Source organism: Capsicum annuum, chromosome 9 (genome assembly GCF_002878395.1).
Source record: "Capsicum annuum cultivar UCD-10X-F1 chromosome 9, UCD10Xv1.1, whole genome shotgun sequence".
Lineage (NCBI taxonomy): Eukaryota > Viridiplantae > Streptophyta > Magnoliopsida > Solanales > Solanaceae > Capsicum > Capsicum annuum.
This window is the reverse complement of record NC_061119.1, coordinates 208059994-208082712: the sequence shown is the minus strand read 5'-3', so window position 1 is coordinate 208082712 and position 22719 is coordinate 208059994. Positions and strand designations below refer to the sequence as shown.

The window sequence follows — 22719 nt, the reverse complement described above, 5'->3', positions numbered from 1 at the left end:
CGCTAAATATTGAGGCCCCCCTTATATAGGATCAGAGAAAGAGGACGCTACATATTGGGGCCCTTTTGCAGGGGCAGAGTTAGAGGCTAAAAATTCATTTAAACTTCATTTAGGTCTTGTTTGACCATGAAAATTATAATTTTTCGGAGTTGAATTTGAAGTTGGAGTTGGAGTTAGAGTTGTGTTTGGCCATGAACAGGGGCGGAGCTACAGTACCCTATTGGGGTTCGGGCGAACCAGTAGCTTTTACGTTACTAAATTCTGAATATATGTATATTATTAGATACTGCGAACTCACTGTCAAACATTGTTGCTTAGCCTTAGTGGTTGTTGGATCGGTTTTAAGACATCTTTGGCCCACAATGTGGGTTCTCAAAACCCAGCAGCAGCATGTGTTTTTTTTTTTCCTTGATTTTTTATACTTGTAAAAACAAGTAAAACTTGTTTTCACTTTTTCAAATACAATTCCGGAGTTGTATTTGAAATTTTAATGGCCAAACACTTATAGTTTTCACTATTTTACTAAAGTGAAATAATTTTTCAAAAAAAAAAGTAAAACTTTTTCATGGTCAAACGGCTATTTAAAAGTTATATATCATATTAAAATTAATTTTATGTGTATATATAATATATGTCAAATTATTTTAACTTCTTTAAATACATTTTATATTTCAAATTTCATTAGTAAAAATCTTAGCTCCGTTACTGATTAGACACAATGACAAAGTCTATCTTTTTTTTTGGAACAGTCGAACAACCAACAAGATTACGTTAGTAGATTAGACTTTTGACTGGTATTTGCATAATTGAACTCTTTCAATAATTAATAGAGTGGATATATGTGAATTGAAAACGCCTAAAGGTGCATTACCAAGCCAAATAATTAGGCTAAACACGTCTGTAAGGGTTATAACATAAATTAAAAAAATTAAGATAGAGAGTATGTGGGTCTGGATGAGTGTAATGTGTATTTATTTCAAAATTATATTATAACATAGCTAGGTACATATAATTCTAATTGAAGATAGAATTATTCGAACTCATGCATATAGAAACAGACGTTGATTGAGGTTTAAACTTGACGAGTTAGACCTTTATAAACCTTGGCATTACACTGTGTTTTCTATAGGAAATTCTTCCACAAGAATTTCACAGATTTTAGTATTGTCTGAATAACACAATAGAAGACTTTGAAACTAGTCGTGAAGTGAATGAGATTCGGTGGTAGTTCTACTGATACGCTATGAAACTGGAAGGCAATTCCATTGACGAGTTGCACTCACGCATCGCAAAATAATTTTTTTTATCTTTTATATGTGCTAGTACTTACACTAAGCAAGCACATAACACTGTGTAGTATTTTTAGTTATAAGTCTACCATACTGTAGAGAAAAGAATGCATGTTCATCTGGACATTGTGCAGGGAGGTAAAACTTAATCCAATGTCAACATTTGACTGGCCAGAGGACTTTAAAAGGTTTGACTGAAAGTAGTATGCCTTTACAGAGGAAAAAAACATACAACAAATGAAGAGGAAAAGAGAGACATGTTATTATGCTGCAAAGAAGCTGTTTAAATACAGAAAATCCTAACAAAGTGCAGTAACTAATACAGTAACTCAAAAAACTGAACTACCTAATTAATAGGAACTAAGTCCACCAACAGCTATATGCCTAAAGACTAGGAAAAATCATAACTGAAAAACTACTATAGAAAAATTCTATCTTCTGGAAACAGAAAAAAAAACATCATCAGCCATGTAGTCATGCCAATTCAGCATTAGTTAACAACTCATGGGGCAGATTTCAACATTCCTCCTTGCGTCAAGAGCTGCAAATTCCAAGTTTGCTTCTCAAGAACTCAAATTTGCTTGCAGGAAAAGCTTTTGTAAAAATATCAGCCAACTGCTCTTCCGTTCTGCAGATACCAGATTCACTAAACCATCCTTTTGCACTTGTCTAAGAAAATATAGCTTCACATTGAAGTGCTTGGTCTTTCTATGAAAGACTGGATTGTGAGAAATAGCAATGGCAGCCTGGTTGTCCACAAATATGTTAGTGCTTTCCTTCATCTCCAAACCAAGATCACAAAAGATTTTCCTTATCCATCAACAGTCGCAACAATGAATTCTGTCTCTGCAGTTGATTGAGCAACAATCTCTTGTTTTTTCTAACACCAAGAAAAACATCCGGCGCTAAAAATAAAACAGTACCTTGAAGTACTTTTCATATCATCAGCAGAACCACCCCAATCACTGTCAAAAAATCCTTGAAGTTTGAAATTTTGACATTTGCTAAATTTGAATCCATAATCTATGGTGCCTTTGACATATCTGAGCACTCGTTTTGCAGCTTTCATATGCAATTCACTTGGAGAATTCAAAAAACGGTATAGTACACTTACAACATACAATATATCTGGCCCTGTTGCTGTAAGATACATCAAACATCCTATCAAGCTCCTGTAGCTTCCTTCTTGTACTCGTTCAGCACCATCATCCTTCATTAGCTTCTCTCTTTGATTCATTGACGTGCTCATACTCTTGCATTCTTCCATTTTAAATCCTTTTAGAATCCCCTTCATGTATTTCTTTTGACAAACAAACACTTCATTCTGAGTTTGCTTAATCTCCATTCCTAGAAAATAGGTCATTTATCTAAGGTCGGTTATCTCAAAGACCTTCATCATCTCCTCCTTGAATTCTTCAATCAATGCTATATTATTTCCTGTCACAAGTAAATCATCAACATACAGAGAAATAATAATAATATTAGAGAAAACTTTCTTGACATAAAGAGTCGATTCACTTAAACTTCTTTCGAAGCCTAAGTCTTGCAAATGGTTATCCGAATTCTTTAACAAAAAAACCATATTTTTACTTCCTGGTACACTGAACCTTTCTGGCTGCTCAACATATATTTCCTCTTGTAGTAGACCATTCAAGAAAGTAGACTTCACGTCCCTTTGAAAAATCTTCAACTTTTCTATGCCGCTATTGCCAAAAGCATTCGAATTGTATCCAATCTAGCTACTGGGGCAAAAGTATCATAAAAATCGACTCCCCAAATTTGTCCATAGCCTTTCACCACCAATCTATCTTTGTGCTTATTTATCGAGCCGTCTGGATTGAGCTTTGTTCAAAAAATCCATTCAACTCCAATCACTTTTCTATCTTGTAGTCTTTCCACTAGCTTCCAAGTTTGGTTCTTTTCTATCATGGACAGCTCCTCCATCATTGCATCTGTCCATTTTTGATTATTTTTTGCTTCCTCGTATCCTGCAAGTTCAAAAATAGCAACATTGCACCTCTGATAAATATCAAAGAGTGACCTCGTTCCCCTAATAGGTTGATCATCTACCAATTCATCAAAATCAAACTTTGAATTGTCATTCGAAACTTGAGACTCCTCAAAATTTCAATCCCATTGCTCATCTTCAAGGAATTGAACGTCTCTACTTACTATAATCTTGCCCAATTGAGGTTGAAAGATCCTGTAAGCTTTAGATAATAAGCTATAGCCAATGAACATTCCCAAATCTTCCTTCTTATCTAACTTGTCTCTCTTAACCTGTGGAACATAAGAGAAACATAGACATCGAAAGATCTTGAGGTTTTTAAAATCAGGCTTGAAACCATACCATGCCTCGAATGGAGTCTTTTCTTCCACTACTCGCGTAGGCAGTCTATTCAGCAAGAAAACAGTTGTGTTTGCTGCTTCTGCCCAAAACTTTTTTTGGCAGATTTTTCTCCTACAAAAAGCATCTTGACATCTCCATGATTGTTCTATTATTTCTCTCACTAACTTTATTTTGCTATGGAGAGTAAGGGACAGTTAGCTGGTGCTCTATTCTAGCTTCTTCGCAAAAAGAATTAAACCTATCGGATGTATAGTCAGTTTCATTATCTGATCTAATGACCTGAATCTTGCAGCCACTCTGATTCTCTATCAAAGCTTTGAACTTAATGAAAATTCCAGCAACTTCGTACTTAAACTTCATAAAATAAATCTAACACATTCTTGTTAGATCATCAATAAAGATAATATAATACCTACTGCCATTAAGCAACTGAGTTCTTTGTGAACCACAAAGACCGGTATGAATGAGCTGCAGCTTTTCTGTAGCTCTCCATGTGGAACTTTTAAATAGAAATCTAGTTTTCTTTCCAAGCAAACAAGCCTTACATCTTGAGATATGCTCCTCCAAGTTTGGTAAACCATTTACCATTTTGCTCATTTGCATAAACAACAGAGCTTTGTGATGAAAATGCCCCAACCTTTTGTGCCACATTTCTGCAACTATGGACTGACTTAGAAAAGCTATGTGTTCCTCATCTAATGGATTTAAGGAATAACTTTTTCCCTGCAATTTAATTCTGAACATTTCCTGACCACTAGGATCACTGATTAGACACACCTTGTCTTCAAATAATAATTTGAATCCATTTTCCAACAGTTTTCCAACACTTAATAAATTTTGATCAAGTTCAGGAACAAATAAAACTTCATAAATAAGTTTTGTACCTTTATAACTCTCAATTGCTACAGTCCCCTTTCTTGCCGCTGGGAGGTATTCTCCATTTTCGATCCTGACTCTTGATTTAACTGATTTGTCATTCTCTCTAAAAATCTTTTCATCATTGGTCATGTGGTTCGTACAACCACTATCAATAAGCCATCTTTCACTTGAACTTTTGCTTGCGTAACAGATAGCCACAAACAATTGCTCTTCTCGCTCTTGGTCTGCAATTTGTGCTTCATTTTGTTATTATAAATGCTTCTCTTTGCAGATAATCTCGGCATGACCAAGTTTTTGACACTTTCGGTATTTCATATCAGGCTTTCTCTAACACTTGAATTTGCCTTCTTTGTTGTTAGCGATGGCAGTAGCATTTTTTTCAGATGTAGCATTTTTTTCAGATGTAGCTTCAGAGTTTCCATAATTTCCCTTCTTTCCTTTTCCCTTATTTCCCATGGCAGCACCTGAATCAAGCTGCAACTTTGCTTTCAGGGCTCCTCGATGGATCCTTCTTGCTTCATCATCCTTCGTTGTTTTTATGCCTGCAGAGCACTTAATAACTCTACCAAGCTAACCTTTGACAGATCTTTAGTATTCTCCAATGAAGCAATAGTCGCCTCATATCCTTCAGGTAAGGTTACAAGTATCTTTTGAACTATTCTATTGTCATCAAGTTCAGTTCCAAGTATCCTTACCTTATTTGCAATCAGAAGCAACCTGTTAGAATAATCCTTAATGATTTCGGATTCCTTCATTCTCTGCATCTCGAATTCTCCGACCAAGTTCAGTACTTTCATTCCTCTAATTCTTTCATCTCCCTCGTACTCTTTCTTGAGGAAATTCCAAATTTCTTTGGTTGATTTACATGTCATTACTCTACTGAAAATGGTGGTAGAAACTGCAACAAAGAGACGGGATTTATCTTTGAACTTTGTTGTTCTACTCTCCTTGTGAGGTCTAATCTGAGCCATGGTTGGATTCTCTGGCAAAGGAAGCACTTCATAGTCTTCCTCGACGGCCACCCATAAATCGCAGGCCTCCAAATAAGCCTACATTTTCACTGTCCATGCTTGATAATTTTCTCCGTCAAAAACTGGTGGAGCCATAACAGAAAAAAAAACCTGCATTCTCCATTGTTTGAATGGTGTTTTGCAGCCATAAATTTGGATAAACACTCAGAAAAAAACACTCACAAGTCTCTCAGAAGTCCCTTAAGAAGTAAAGGCTCTTGATACCAATTTGTAGATGTTTACAGAGGAAAAAACATACAACAAATGAAGAGGAAAAGAGATATATGTTATTATGCTGCAAAGAAGCTGTTTAAATACAGAAAATCCTAACAAACTGCAGTAACTCAAAAAACTGAACTACCTAATTAATAGGAACTAAGTCCACCAACAGCTATATGCCTAAAGACTAGGAAAAATCATAACTGAAAAACTACTACAGAGAAATTCTATCTTCTGGAAACAGAAAAAAAAAAACATCAGCAGTCATGTAGTCATGCTAATTCAGCATTAGTTAACAACTCATGAGGCAGATTTCAACAATGACTGTAGGGATCAGTCGTTAACGAATTGACCGGGACATATCCAATTGAAAATCTAATGCCAACCCAACCCGAATTCGAGTGCTTTTGTCAAGCATATATTCTGCACTAACATAATCTAACACTGGCAGCAGACGGTTATAGTAATGAAAATGCAACCTTTGAGTAAACATTACAAAGGTGCCTCAACATAACCCTGTTATCCGGACCAGCCTGCGCACAACTTATTTCATGGGGTACCTGCAACCTCCTGCTAGCACAAGCACCAGAAATTCTATCCACCAAGGCTTGGACAAATTAGAAGAAATCACTTAAAACCATTCTAGAAAACCATAGCATTACACCACTTCATTACTAGATACGACTTTCCTGAAAGAATTGGTAGGTGCTAAGTCCAGGAATTCAAGTCTATTTTATCAGCACTCACCAACCAAGGAGGCAGACTTTATGTGAAAAGTTCAAAATTTCAGGTGATGAAAGGTTGGCCTCAGGGATCAAAATAGGGTAAATTGGCAGTGTTCAACTTGCATTCAAGCTAAGATAAGCAGCACGAAAGAGTAACCGAGCATCTTTTCTAAAGGATCCACTTGTTGTGAATAAGAGAGGCAGAGAAAGTATGCAATCAATGACGTGAAATGGAATGCAGACCCCGTTAAGTGGGTGCAGGAAGCATCATCTTGGACTCATATGAATTATGTCATCTATCGATCTATCTATCGTACAAACCATATGGTTTATTCAGTACAGTACATCAAGAAGACTGGATCACGGGTATATGGGTCAACCTTGCACGCGGCTCGCCTAATTTCATGGGTACCTGCTACCTCCACAGGTACCGGTAACTCTGTCTTAATGTCTTTTGCTTCCGCTGGGATTTAAACCTGAGAACTCGTAGTTCTCAAGTCACTTCATTGATCGCTAGGTCACAACTCTTTGGTAAACTACTTAATGCCACTTGTTTTCCATTTAGTATACAGAATCTGCATTTCACATTATTTCTTCTCTTCAACATACCTACAACTTCTATATTGTATTTGATACAAAAAACTGTCCAACATGACAAATTTTCAATGGATAAAAGGCAATTCAAATGTTGTTAATAAGCATATCTTCACAACATTACAACTCCAGGTATGTAGGAAATTTCACACCTTTCATCGAAGACCTCAACCTTTCGCTCTTTACACAAAATCGAGGGCTGAAAATTAAGAATCAGTGATAGCTTACGATTACTTATTAGTTGCTCCAATTCCTTTCTGTACCATCCTAAACCGATCTTCTACATCATAACATTGCTCGGAAACTCATACCATAGATTTACCATCACTTCATTACTAGATCTGACTTTCCTGAAAGAGCTGGTGATGAGTCAGAAATTCAAGCCTATTCTATCACCACTCACCAACCAAGGAGGCAGACTTTATGTGAAAAGTTCGAAAATTCAGGTGATGAGAGGCCGGAGGGATCAAAATAGGATAAATTGGCAGTGATTAACTTGTATTCAAGCTAAAATAAGCAGCTCGGAAGAGTAAACGAACATATTTTCTAAAGGATTCATTAGAAGTGAATAAGAGAGGCAGAGAAAGAATTCAGTTAATGATGTAAGAAGGAACGTAAGCCCGAGTTAAGTGGGGTGCAGGAAGCATCATTTTGGACTCATATGAAGTACGTCATCTACCAAACAACCTTATAAATATCATCTCTGACTCAAAGAAAACACCAAAGAAAAACATGTCATCTATCACCAAAGAAAACCATGTCATCTATCGTACAAACAATATGGTTTATATCAACAAGACTGGATCATTTCAAGTTTCAGGTCAACTATCGAACATGTCGAAGATAACTAACAACATCAGGTGTTACATATCTATCTATAATTTAACATGTGGAGCACAACAAAGGAAAAACTTTAAACGACAGCTGCATTTGATTAACTCCTAAGGCAATGAAGTTAAAGACATAAAATGTATTCCAAGAAAAGGGAAGCAAAGACATATAGCTGAGCATGAAATGAGCATCAGTTAGATTCATCGGAAAAAGTTCTTCTGGTATTACTATTCTGTCAAAATAAACAGAAATTGCCTGAGTCATGCTCAAGTACATGCACGATCTGGTAATACAAGAAATAAAACTAATTTAAGATCGTCAAAACAGATAATATAAAAGATTTATACCCAAAAACAGAACTTAAATCATCCGCACAAGGACGTCATAGTCTGATCTTCAGGTTTTCCTCTCAATGTCCACCTCCCTAAGGATAATACGAAGTAAATCAAGAATCAAACTCAACCCTGAGATTCATTCTTTTTAGCACCACCATTCTCCTCTTCTCTTTCCTCCAACAATCTTCCAGACTCCTCATCCGCAGCCTGTGCAGCTTCTTCTGTGCTTCGCTCGCCTTAACAACCTGCAATTTGGCCTTGTTGTAGTAAGCCACGCCCAATAAAGCCAACCCATATTCCTACCAAATTGATAGGGATGACATTATCCTTAGTCACAGATCACAAAAAGGCAGTCAAGAACCAATTGTTAACCACGCCAGCTACATTCATAGTCAAAGCAGATGCCTTCCCAACAAGCAAAAACACAGTGAGATTCAGAGCAAGTGCACAGAATGAATTAGTACGAAAGATAAACCCATCCAAATGGAAACTAGATGTATCCTTCAACAATTAGTATTCTAAAAAAATCCATGGAATGAACAAGAAAACCAAACAGCAAGGGGCAAAGAAATTGAGTGAAGTAATAGGATTAAACGCTATACCCGTTGAAGTTAAAAGAATCTGAATCATAATCAATTTTGTAGCCTCAAAAGCTACAGCACCTAGCTGTAACATCACGATTTGAAATTATCTTTCTTAAACATAACCCCGATGGAACACACAGCCACAAGCATCAAAGTCTTAATCTTTAAGGCCAATGGTACAACTTATGATCACAGTCAGCATTATACCTCTTGACTTGACATGCTCCAACACATTCATATATCACCACATTCCTCGGTGATCATTTGCTAGAATATAATCATTAAGAGTGACTATATATAGAACAATACAAGTATAAATCACTTTCTGGGGAGAATTATTATGATTTAAGACATTATTACATCACTTTCATCAATACATAAGCAATAAGCTATATTATTTCATAAGGACCAAATTGCATTCTACATATTTAGTTGTGTTTTAATGGTAATAGGACATTTCTGCGGTATTCTGCCAAACCCCACAATGGAAATATATTTCTCTATGTTGCATAGTGCGCCATGCAATTCTTCATGAAAGCTCCAGTTATTTCCTACACATATTTATGAAGTGAAACACTAGTCAGGTAAAAGCAATATTTTGATAAAAATGGTTTTAGTATTCTCTGCTCTTTTAGATATAGTTTTGCCAGTTTGGAAGAGTTTTTTTCGTTATATTAATTAATCAATATCAATCAAATATGAACAGATTTTAAACTAGTTTGGGTCGACTATATGAATCATCTATGTCCACTTCATTTACATCCAGTGCATTTCGTTTTAATATTTAGCAGTCATCACCTTTGTTTAGCTTGTAATTTGCAGAGTAATTACCTGTTGCGGGAAGTCACCATCTTCAGTCTGTGTATTAATCAACAGCCTTGCCACACGGTGGAGAGGCCTTGGATCTCTATTAACCTGTCCAATTAGGAAAGATGGTAAAGACCTCTTATAAAGAAAAGTTTTACTCTGATTGTGGATTAAATTACAGCATTTACTAATAGTAACAAGGTATTCACCTGGCCAGAATGAATCAATCCCATCAATGCCCATGCAGTTTGCACAAGATTTGAGTCATCTGTTCCTAGTTCCCTGAAAACCTGTTGATCAAATACAAACCTGAGTCACAGTGGTCTTATAATCATCTTTATATTTCTTTCTCTTCTTTACGGGAAAAAAATGCATGTTAATAGAAAACTTGATCTAAATTATTCATGGATCTAAATCATTTTTGTTTCTCGTAGCCTCTTTTTTGCTTTTACATTACCTTGTCAGGACAGGAACGGTAGCTTTCTCCCCAACCACCATCAGACCTTTGTATTTTTAGAAGAAATTCTACACCTTTACGAACAGCTGCACAGTTGCTGTACGACTTGCCTGCTGCAGCAAGCCCTCCAAGAGCAAACCAGGAGGCATATGTGAAGCACACACCCCAGTTACCATACCTGTTAACATGATTACACGTGTCATATGTATAGATAGAGCAGAAAGTTCAAGGGATCACAGGAGAAATATCATATACCATGAACCATCAGGCTTCTGTACATCTTCAACATATTAACAACATTATCAATGAAATTGTCAACCTCCGTGGTTCGGTGTCCAGGGTAAAGGTTCTTAAAATGAACAAGTGCTTGGATTGCCGAGCAAGTGCACTCAACATACCTGGATTAACATTGAATCAGTGTGAAGCAGTAAAATGGAGACTAATAATGGGAAAAAGAGCTAAAGGGAGAGGGAAACTAGAGAAACAAATCTTACTCATGCTCAATAACAATGTCCGCGAAAAATTCAGTAGGATTGAACAACTGAACAAATACAACAGAACAAGAAAATTACTTATTCAGGCTGGAACACTACAGAAGAGCTTGAAGGTTCTCAACAACCTTGAAATGAAGCAGATAGATAAACTTTCATATATCATAAATCTCAAACTCAAACAATTATTTGACTTGGCAGAGAAGTTACCTCCAAATACTTCGAGGCCCCTGCAGGTTCCCATGGTGTTAAACCCCCATTCTTGGTCTGAATTTTTTTTCAAATAGATCTCATCATTGCTAAAAATGAGCCAAATGATGAGTGAATGAATTCAGAAAAAATGAATTAATACCACAGGTAGCTACGCATTGGATTCTCTATTTGGTGTAAAATATAGGTTTCTCTCGGGAATCTTTGTACAAGCAGAAAACAACTTCAGATTAAATGACTAATGATTGAGGGCACATCTTATAGTGTCTACCTGTAACGAAAGAATAACATTCACCGAATCATACAGTTGTTGTGGATCCATTGCCTCACCGACTAATTCAGGATGCATTGTAGAGAAGAGAAGGCAGCACTAGAGAAACAAAATTGAAAGATATCAGGCCAATTTACTAGCACTATCATTGCACCATTTTTCAGCAATTACAAGAAGTTGAAATCTTATGGTACTGAAAAGCTAGGTACCGTTAATGCTTCAGCAGTGCAATTAGATACTTGCCATCCATGATCTTGATCTGCAAAAGTCCATGATCCTTTTGAGATATGCCGATACATCCCTTTAAAATCACCTGAAGGATTTTTCTTCACCTGCAAGAATTTACTTACATTAATAAGGTTCACAATTTGAAAGAGCTGTTATGCTCATGATATAAACATCCAAAACTGTGATGTTTTTATGAAGTCATGTCCTTTCCTAAGAGTATCTGATATCTCATCATTCATCTCACTGGCTAATAGTACTTGAATAGCAAGACTAGCATCCCATGTTTGACTACCAATACCCTGCAATTCAACAACACATACTCACCAATTTCAGTAACAACTGTTTGAATCACTTCAAACTATTCTTAACTCTTTGCAGTTTGTGAAATAGTACCAACCTGCATTTTCATTCCATCTTCAGCTATCCATAAATAATCTGGGATCCGAGCAAGACGTTTTTTGAAATAATAGCCGTTGGGATCCTCAACCCAACAAGCAAGCATACACAATACCTACAGTAACCAAGGGTTACGTTCAGTGTAATCTATGTCCTTAAGAGAACGCAGATAATTATTTTCTAATCTGTTCAAAATGAATTAGTTTCCATACTTTTTCCACACATCCAATGCTGATGTATTGACTATTCTCATCTTCATAGTGTATGTGTTTCATGGTAACTTCAAGAGCTTTATTTCTCAGCTTGTTGAAAGGCCAACGAATCAATAGAGGCTCCGTACATATGTAGAGACTGTCCCACATGAAATCTTGAACCAATGAATGAGGGTAATAGAGATCCTCCTGCAACAAGAAGGTTATGTTTGATCATTTGCCGAAGGTGGTATGATGTAGGCACTAACTTCAACACTGATTATATTGCTAATCTCGGTAATCAAGTGATCTCTGAAAGTCATACTTTTGCACATACACGGCGCACTTTTTTCCAGTTAATTTCGTCATATGGCTGATCATATAACTCTTCCCTGAGTTGCAAAATGAGAGGTGTGATTGGACCAACAAATCTCTTCCCATAGAGATAAGACATTGGCATGTAGACCAATCGGCAGTAACACCACATTTTTGCTGCAGTTAAATAAAGAGTCAAACTATGAGGTTGATCGACATGTTGCAAAGCAAATTCTGAAAATTAATATCTACAATAACATGAAATAAAAAATTAGGATATGTACTAATAAATGCATGAGCAGAAAAACTGTTGACCAACCTGGATGTACGGGAAGAAAAGATGGAAGAATCCAAAACTCGGGTGGCATTGGATTGGTTCCTAACCATTCAAAAACTCCAAGAATCTAATTTAAAGAAGGGGAAATTTCTCAGCACAGGAAGAAAAACATAACACGAGTCTTGGTTCGAAATCGAGAGGGCTTAAAGTTGCAAACCAAAGCATTGATAATTCAACTAAGAATGCATATTTATTAATATGATTCGGTCAAACGACCTACATATTAAAACTAATATAAAAAAAACAGAAAAACTATTGGGAGAAAATCTATTCTAAACAAAGACTCTTAGACGACTACATTGTTACGAGAAGAGGTCTTCGTACAAAGCTTTGCCAAATATGGAAAAGTTTTATATAGTAATTATGGTACTACTTTTATTTTCTTCCAACTTGGCAAGAAAATCAGGCAAAACCCCTAACAACTAGAAGGTTACTAGACAATAGGAATGATATAATTTACAGAGAGCAACTAATATTGGGACATCTAAAGGATAATTACAACAGGTTTAAATCCACAAACATCAATATGTACATATGTAACTGTACATTTTATGTTACAACAAACTTAAACTTTAATAGAATATAAAATTTTGTATGCAGTCCGTGTATATAAATTAACTAATCATACCGACAGCCATGTTTTCCCCCAGGAGGGAATTGCAGTGACACTACCATGATCAAGAATCCATTTCCTTGCTCTAGCACATGCATTGTTTTTGCCACCATCTGGTCCTTCTCCAAGGATTCTCATGCAAATGTAACTCAGAGCTGTACAGAACATAGTACTGTTACCTTCTATGTGCAAACCCCATCCACCATCTTCGTTCTGAAACTTAGTCAGCAATTCACGAATAATTTAAGTTTTATGTACTGACAGTATTTGTAGGTGAAAATACCATAAACTATAGTCGAAAGATAAAAGAGATAAGCATACAATATCCCCTCGAAATATGGCCAAAATTGCTAGGACACACTCCAACTTTATATGGGTCTAATTACTCCTAACTCAATTTTAACATATTTTTATTACTCTTTTGTGTTGACATGACAACTTTTTTACATAAAATGGGGACCACATCAAAGGTACCATGTCACCCCAAAAAATTGACAAAAGATGTCACCTTAGTACAAAAGGGTGACAAAAATATGCTAAAATTAAGTTCGGGGTAATAGGACCCCGTGAAGTTGAAGTATGTTGTAGCAAATTTGGTCATAATTCAAGACGTACTAGATGCTTCAGTCAAAGAGAAAATAAACAAAAACAAATAAATAAACTTTCAGGCTGAAGAACGGATATTTCGCTCTTGTTAAAGAGATTTAAGCCTACTGTGATAGAATCTACACCACTCTAACAGTATAATTCATGACTTGTCTCCTCCAAGACAATAGTCGTGCAACGTGTATAACTCAAACAATTCTGAATTAATTGGAGAGTCCAAAGCTCCACTGAATGAACACCTTCCTTCAATATAAAAATACTCTCTTTTATAGTGAATAAGTTGGAGACTTTGAAAAAAAAAATTTCTCAACTCTCTTTTCACTACACAATGACCTCTCTTTTATCGTTTACCCTATGATATTTTCTCACACATTTCTCATACACGATAAATATTTCTCATGTCACAACTTAAGAAGAAACATCTCCATATATAGATACATGAATTCTTCAATAGAGTGGTTACAATATTCAAGTTTTAGAAGGGTACTTATTGTTATTTCCCATAATATAGTCGGGTATGCAGAATCTGTATATTACAACAACAACTTCAACTCGAGTTCAAGTATAAACAAGAACACTATGAAGTATCAAATACCCTCAACACAAGATCAAAATGACCTTTCCAAGAGGTGTATTTATTTTTCAGAAAAATAAAGATGAAATAGAAATTGAATAGGCCAAGTCATCCGAATTCACGGAGTTTCCTTAAGGAAATAATTCCCCTCACTGTACTCGAGGTTGTGGAATTTTTCCCCCCAGGATAAAATGGTCAACAATCCAACTATAGCGGTACCTCAAATACTCGGATTCTACGAATGCACTCAATGGTTTTTATGATCACATAGAGTATTTTGATGACAAGAAGAATGTTTTTTAATTCAGAAAATTTCATTCTTAAAACCTGTGGAAAAAAGCAGGTTTTTATAGCCATAACATGCCTCTTCGAAAATATGGCATTGGTTCAATTTAGAGGCGTGACTTTTTCCTGAAAATGCATGTCTGTTTATCCTAAAAAGTGCATCTGTTCCGAATAGGTATGTCACTTTGTGAGTCAGTGTGTATTTTCGTTGAACAATTGCAAATTTCTGTAGCATCTGTTCGAAAACAGTGCATCAGTTCATGAAGCAGTGCAACCTTCTGCAGCAACATCAGTTCAAAAATGTACACTAGTTCATGAAACATTGGCACCAGTTTGTTCAAACCAGTGAACCAGCATGCATTTATAAATGGAGTTTCAAAAAACTGTTTTTGGATTGAATTTATTTATTTCTGTCAAATAAAATTTGTCCAAAAAGATAGATCTCATCGATCGATCATTTTCTAAATCCAAATATGAAACCAAAGCCAAGCCGACCGAGCGACAACTACGATGGCGCGAGGCATCATCTAGTTCTTGCCTCACTATCCATGTGGAGTTAGTATTTCGAATATAAACACCCTCAAGTTCTCTTCTTCCACCAATGTGGGAGAAAGAGTAAACTTGCCAATTTGGGAGTACACTTTTCATTTTAGTGTCTCCTTCCCTCCACTCTTTTACTCTCCATTTTTTTATTCACACTTCTTTCATCTACTATGAACCCAACAATCCCCCACATGAATGGGGAATGACTATTTTTCATAAAACTTTTACGGACAAGTATGTGATCATCAAGCAAAGACTGATTGCATCTGGATAAGTGAGTTTCCCTTTGAACTTTCCATAGTGAACATGCATCGGATGCGCTCGGTCAATCGGTAGATTTGATATCTTTGAACTGTTGAGATTTAATGTACACTTAGACAACACATGTCACACAACCAGCCTTTAAACATTTATGGTTCTCACAGTTTTGTTCTTTTCAACCATAAACACGTCCCAATTTCATGAGATCTTAGAGAATAAGCCTTTACTAACATTCTTTTTGAAGCGGCTTCCACTTCGCCCTCACATAGGTGATTTTTAAACGTTCAATCCTATAGATTAAACTGTTTGGTCAAATCTGCCAAATTTAGATAGTCATTAAAAGACTTTTCACCTTAATTCTTATCCTAGTTTACTATACATTGTCTACATCATGAGAATGGGTTGGGTAATTGACAATGCTGAACCCGTCACACACAACTTTGTTTGATCTACTTGAACCTAGCTCTTGGGATCTCCAGTCTACTAGGTAGAGTTACCGTTATGCTGACTCGTCCTAGGCCTTAAACTCATTCCCTTGGATGTTCTTTCCAGTCCTTCTCTAAATAGGCCTTTTGTAAGTGGATCCAACACATTATCCTTTGACTTTACATAGTCAATAGTGATAATTTCACTAGAGAAAAGTTCCCTAACGGTATTATATCTCCGTCATATGTGATAAAATTTACCGTTGTACATCATGCTCCCTGCCCTACCTATTTCCACTTGGCTATCACAGTGTATAATACTGGTGCTACTGGCTTGGGCCAATACGGAATACCTTCCAAGAAATTCCGGATCCATTCTGCGTATTCACCGGCTTTATCTAATGCGATAAATTCAAATTCTATTGTAGAGCGAGCCATACAAGTCTGTTTGGATAATTTTCAAGAAACTGCTCCTCCACCAATAGTAAATACATATCCACTTGTGGATTTTACTTTGTTCGATCCGGTGATCCAATTTGCATCACTATATCCTTCAAGTACCGCAGGATATTTATTATAATGCAACGCATAGTTTTGAGTGTATTTAAGATACCCCAAAACTCTTTTCATAGCCATCCAATGAGTTTTGTTGGGATTACTCGTGTACTGACTCAATTTACTAATTGCACATGCTATGTTTGGTCGTGTACAGTTCATTATATACATTAAATATCCCAATACTCTTGCGTACTCCAATTGCGAGTCACTTTCACCTTCATTCTTTCGAATTGCAAAGTTCACATCCAATGGAGTCTTGGCAATACCGAATTCCATATACTTGAACTTGTCAAGTACTTTTTCGATATAATGAGACTATGACAATGCTAACCCTTGTGGAGTTTGATGGATTCTTATACCTAAGATCACATCTGCAACTCCAAGGTCTTTCATATCAAACTTGCTCTCGAGCATTCGTTTTGTTGCATTTATGTCAGAAATGTCTCTACTGATGATCAACATATCATCCACATATAAACAAAAAATGACTTGGTGATTTAGAGTGTCTTTAATATAAACACATTTATCACATTCATTTATTTTGAATCCGTTTGCCAACATGGTTTGGTCAAACTTCGCATGCCATTGTTCAGGTGCTTGTTTTAGTCCATAAAGTGACTTAACAAGTTTACACACCTTATTTTGTTTTCCTGGAACCACAAAACCCTTAAGTTGTTCCATGTATATTTATTCCTCTAAATCTCCATTTAGAAATGCGGTTTTCACATCCATTTGATGGATTTGAAGATCATATATCGACGGCAAGGTAATTAACATTCGAATCAAGGTTATCCTTGTTATGGAGAGTATGTATCAAAGTAATCAAGGCCTTCATTCTGTTTGAAGCCTTTTACTACAAGTCTTGCCTTGTATTTGTCAATAGTACCATCCGCCTTCATTTTTCTTTTAAAGATTCATTTAGAACCTAACGTTTTATTTCCAGGAGAAAGTTCAACCAATTCCCATGTATGGTTGCTTAAGATTGAATCTATCTCACTATTGACTACCTCTTTCCAAAAGGCTGAGTCTGACGACGACATCACTTCTTTAAATATTTGAGGCTCATTTTCTAAGATAAATGTTACAAAATCCGATCCAAATGAATTTGATGTTCTTTGACGTGTACTACATCTTGGATTATCTTCATTATGTACATTCTCACTTGGTTCATCTCGAAGTCGTTTAGATCCTCCACTAGACTGTTCATGTCTAATTTTATACAGGTAAATGTTTTCAAAGAATTCAGCATTGTCTAATTCAATTATCTCATTTTCATTAATATTCGAATGTTCGGATTTATGAACCAAAAATTGACATGCTTTACTACTTTTCGCATATCCTATGAACATGCAGTCCACCATTTTAGGTCCTATCTTAACCTTTTTAGGTATAGGAACTTAAACCTTTGCTATCAAGTTGGGTTTTCTTCCTTTCTATTTTTCATAAGGAATTGATTGTGTCTTACTATGGGGAACTCTGGTGAATATGGGATCGTAGTTTGATGGATTATTCCATTCTCTACACATATTTTCACAAAGGGAGATTCATATTCTTCGCCCTTATCACTTCTTATCATTTTGATCTTTTTGTCTAACTGATTTTCAACTTCAATTTTATATTGCCTAAATAAATCTATTGCTTCATCCTTACTATTTAGAAAGTAGACATAACAATATCTAATGCAAACGTTAATAAAAGTTATGAAATACTTTTTCCCACCACCTAATGGTGTTGACTTCATATCACAAATGTTAGTGTGTATTAAGTCTAAGGGATTGGAATTCCTTTCAATGGACTTATAAGGATGCTTTGCATACTTCGATTCCACACACGTTTGACACTTTGATTTATTGCACTCAAAGTTTGGCAAAACTTCTAAGTTAATCAGTTTTTGTAACGTTTTGTAATTAACATGGCCTAAACGTTCGTGCCATAAATCATAAGAATCAAGAAAATAAGAAGAATTTGAACTTTTATTTATTTCAACAGTCATTACATTCATCTTATAAAGGCCTTCGGTCAGATAGCCTTTCCCTACATACATTTCTCCTTTGCTAATTACAATTTTTCCAAAAACGGTTACACATTTGAATCTGTTCTTATCTAGGAGTGAAACAGAAATTAAGTTCCTATGTAACTCCGGAACATATAACACATTGTTCAGTATCAAGACCTAGCCGAAAGTCATCTTTAAGCAAATTTTTCCTGTTTCCTCCACCTTAGCAGTAGCGGAGTTAGCCATGTAGATCATTTCTTCTGCTTGAGCCAGAGAAATGACGAAAACAAATCCTTATTGGCACATACATGGAGGGTGGAACCAAAATCCATCCACCATTCGCGAGGATTCCCCACCAAGTTGCATTCTGAGAACATAGCACACAAATCATTGCATTCTTTGTTGAATTCAATCATATTTGCTTGATCTTTTTTCTTGCATTTCTTCGGGGCTCGACAATCTGTAAACTTATGGCCAATTTTTCCACAATTGAAGCATTTTCCCTTGAACTTTTTCTTGGGTTGATTGCTTCCATGTTCAACTTTCTTTCTTTTCTTCTAATTGTTTTGGTCATCTTCTACAATATGTTCTCCATTAATTGTAGAATTCCCTTTTAACCATCTCTCGGCAGCTTTATTGTCCTCTTCAATACGTAATTGGACAATAAGATCTTCGACAGTCATCTCCTTGCGTTTATGCTTTAAGTAGTTTTTGAAGTCTTTCCAAAAAGGTGGTAGCTTCTCAACTATCGCTGCTACTTGGAAAGAATCATTCACAATTAAACCTACAAAACAGTTTATGTGAGTATTAAGAACATTTTTAACTTTTTCAACTAAGGTATTTTTCAAAGATATACCTTCTGCTAGGATATGACTTGCAACTCCTATACTTGAGAGACAACAGATTTGCTATCTATCATTTTGAAGTCCAGGAATTGTGCAACAAGGAATTTCTTAATTCCCGCATCCTCTGTCTTATATTTTCGTTCAAGTGCCCCCCACAGTTCCTTTGATGTCTTGGTTCCACTATAAACACTGTAGAGGTTGTCTTGGAGACCACTCAGAATATAATTCCTGCAAAGGAAGTCCGAATGTTTCCAAGCTTCTACAATAACGAAACGGTTTTTGTCCGAGGTTCCCTTAGGCACCTCAGGAGCATCTTCGCTAGTGAACCATTACAGACATAAAGTGGTGAGGTAAAAGAACATCTTTTGCTGCCACCGCTTAAAGTCAATGCCCAAAAATTTTTCGGGCTTCTCCGCCGGTACCATTGTTGGCGGAGCATTTGTGCGACTTGATGTGGCAATATTGGTTTCCCCCACAGATGTTTTCGCATCCATCATTTGACTTTCAGTTGCCATTTTTCTATCACTACAAGACAAAAAATACATAGTATTTTCAGAATACTACTTATAAAAATTAAGCAACTTAAAATTTTTCTTCTTGTTTCTAGTTAACAATGAAGTTTTTTTGACTTCCAATTATCAACCGAATGATCTTTAACTTGTGATGAAGTTTTTATGACTTCAAATCACTAGCTAAGTTTAGGCGGAGTAGTAAGTTAAAACTTTAATCTCCAAAAATAAACTATACAGATTCTGTAATAGTGTTATTTCCTTAAGATTGTTATTTCCCACAATATAGTCGGGTATGCAGAATCTGTATATTACAACAACAACTTCAACTCGAGTTCAAGTATAAACAAGAACACTATGAAGTATCAAATACCCTCAACACAAGATCAAAATGACCTTTCCAAGAGGTGTATTTTATTTTTGAATAGGCCAAGTCATCCGAATTCATGGAGTTTTCTTAAGGAAATAATTCCCCTCACTGTACCCATGGTTGTGGAATTTTTCCTCCCAGGATAAAATGGCCAACAATCCAACTATTGCGGTACCTCAAATAGTCGGATTCTACGAACGTACTCAACGGTTTTTATGATCACACAGAGTATTTTGATGACAAGAAGAATGTTTTTTAATTCAAAAAATTTCATTCTTAAAACCTGTGGAAGAAAGCAGGTTTTTATAGCCATAACATGCCTCTTCGAAAAGGTGGCATTGGTTCAATTTAGAGGTGTGACTTTTTTCTAAAAATTCATGTCTGTTTATCCTAAACAGTGCATCTGTTCTGAACAAGTATGTCACTTCGTGAGTCGGTGTGTATTTTCGTTGAACAATTGTAACTTTCTGTAGCATCTGTTCAAAAATAATGCTTCAGTTCATGAAGCAGTGCAACCTTCTGTGGCAACATCAGCTCAAAAATGTACACTAGTTCATCAGCGAACCAGCATGCATTTATAAATGGAGTTTCAAAACACTGTTCTCAGATTGAATTTATTTATTTCTGTCAAATAAATTTTTTTCAAAAAGATAGATCTCATTGATCATTTTTCAAATCTAAATCTAAATCTAAAGCCGAGCCGAGCGAGAGACGACAACGATGGCGAGAGGCATCATCTGGCTCTTGCCTCACTATCCATGTGGAGTTAGTGTTTCTCAATATAAACACCCTCAAGTTCTCTTCTTCCACCAATGTGAGAGAAAGAGTAAACTTGCCAATTAGGGAGTACACTTTCCATTTTAGTGTCTCCTTCCCTCCACTCTTTTACTCTTCATTTTTTCATTCACACTTCCTTCATCTACTATGAACCCAACACTTAGTGGTACATCATGGCATGAGTTACACCACCACTTTTTTGTCAATTTATGGTCACTAACATGACATGATATAATGAACTTTAATAATGTAAATTATTATGTTATTATTATGATAATTTTCATCCACTGCCGTTCCTATGGTTGGAGTTGGACCTTCCCAAAAATCTTGAGTTAGTGCATGAAGATCATGTTCATCCTCGACTATCTTACCAAAACTGTAAGATATTTCAATAAAAACAGTGGTTATTTCAATAAATAAACAGATACCAAAACTGTAAGATATTTCAATAAAAACAGTGGTTATTTCAATAAATAAACAGTTAAACAGTTGAAATATTTTCAATTTTTCAGTGAATAATGATCGATTTTTTAGTATATCAGTTTGTAAAACCTACTCAGTACTCCCTCTTTCCTATTGTTTCCTCATGTTTATTATTCTTATAGTTTATATTTTCCCCAGAGTTTTTTTTTTATTTTTTATTTTTACTTTACCCTGTTCATCTCTTCCTCTTAATCTATGTTCTTAACATCGTACTTATTTAACCACACCCCGAAAAAATTTTGGTCTGGCAGCTAACATTCGTCCTTTGTCTAAATTGCAGACCTATTGGACTATCAAGGCCAGAATTCCTAGGAATTTACAGGTTAATCCATCGTTGGTATTAAGAAATTAAGAGGCTAACCATATACTAAGGGTAAAATTTTATGGATCATTTAATTTACATGATTTACAGAAAATATGTAAAATAACGCTAAACATGGATATAAGAACATAAATATTTTTGTGGGGAAAATATGTAAATAAGAACTTACATGAAGTAACTAGGAGAGAGGTTTCCCTTTCGGGAACCCCCTTAAGATTTGAATAGAAAACTTGAAGCCTTTATTTAAATCACAATGATATAAAGTTTATGCAAGAAAGACTGGCTTGGATAAGTTTTTTGGGAGGAAGAGTTTAAACATTTCAAGGTTCTGAAGTTGGTTGGTTTCACTCTACCTTCTTTTGACAAAATGTGCGCCTTTTATAGGCAAGATGTACATAAAGGAGAGGTGCTAAAAGCTACTACGTGGCCTCAACATAGTTGGCCGACACTTTTGGATAAGAGATAAGAAAGAAAACTTTAATAATGCAAGTCGGGTACTCTTTGGGCCCCATCGTCACATGCGTTATTAATTTTCTTTCAAACTTATTTTGACGCGTGCTTCAACAGTTTTTCTTTCTTTTGGAAAGTAGTGATAAAGGAAGCACTCTGACTCTGACTATTACAAGACATAAAGTAGGCATCCCCACTTGACTATGCTAGCTAATAATACAAACTGTGAAAACTGTAGATTATCTTTGTGTATCCAAGTTGTGCAGGGCAATGGAGTCGAAACTCATGCCTGAGTCGTCGTCTTCATATGGATCCTGGGCATCCTGGAATTGTGCAATACTATCTTCCTCATCTGATCTTGCTGAATTATTATCTGTATTATTTATCTCTGGTACAACCCTGTCTAGCTGTTCGTCTGGTTGTTCATTCATGTATTTATCTTGTGTCTGGTTGCTGAAGAATCTTTCTAGCGTCTGTTTAATTATTGTCTCTATTGTTTCATTTTTTCTCTTAGATATTAAAGTCTTCTTTAAAGTCTTATGTCCAGATTTTGTTAATTTAGCTTTTGATGAAGAACACCCTT

General features: G+C 35.8%; 2 protein-coding genes and 1 pseudogene across 2 annotated transcripts in view; all 3 read right to left on the bottom strand.

Annotated features, from left to right (window-relative positions):
* Positions 1-1852: 1852 nt before the first annotated feature.
* On the bottom strand, positions 1853-2634 carry LOC124887188 (uncharacterized mitochondrial protein AtMg00810-like). The gene is made up of 2 exons (XM_047396375.1): positions 2213-2634; positions 1853-2099 (listed from the first exon to the last, which is right to left on the bottom strand). Exons 1-2 carry the CDS (start codon positions 2632-2634, stop codon positions 1853-1855), a joined length of 669 nt encoding a protein of 222 aa, XP_047252331.1.
* Positions 2635-8102: 5468 nt separating this feature from the next.
* On the bottom strand, positions 8103-9038 carry LOC124887187 (annotated as a pseudogene).
* Positions 9039-9210: 172 nt separating this feature from the next.
* LOC107856119 (beta-amyrin synthase-like) overlaps positions 9211-22719 on the bottom strand; it is a 37044-nt gene continuing 23535 nt past the window's right edge. Inside the window, 16 exon segments of the mRNA XM_047396480.1 lie at positions 9211-9367; positions 9648-9731; positions 9833-9913; positions 10081-10258; positions 10336-10372; positions 10375-10478; positions 10575-10621; positions 10782-10838; positions 11053-11151; positions 11262-11397; positions 11461-11579; positions 11678-11791; positions 11889-12077; positions 12193-12359; positions 12502-12586; positions 13148-13345. Coding sequence (XP_047252436.1) covers positions 9317-9367; positions 9648-9731; positions 9833-9913; positions 10081-10258; positions 10336-10372; positions 10375-10478; positions 10575-10621; positions 10782-10838; positions 11053-11151; positions 11262-11397; positions 11461-11579; positions 11678-11791; positions 11889-12077; positions 12193-12359; positions 12502-12586; positions 13148-13345 — 1746 coding nt within the window. The 3' untranslated portion in view covers positions 9211-9316.

Bases quoted from the DNA above. Each gene is read 5' to 3' on its own strand.
- LOC124887188 (XM_047396375.1), bottom strand. From the start codon at position 2,634: ATGGAGATTAAGCAAACTCAGAATGAAGTGTTTGTTTGTCAAAAGAAA. The intron at 2,100-2,212 runs GTACTGTTTTAT...TTGATGGATAAG, and splicing joins GATATGAAAAGTACTTCAAG to GAAAATCTTTTGTGATCTTG.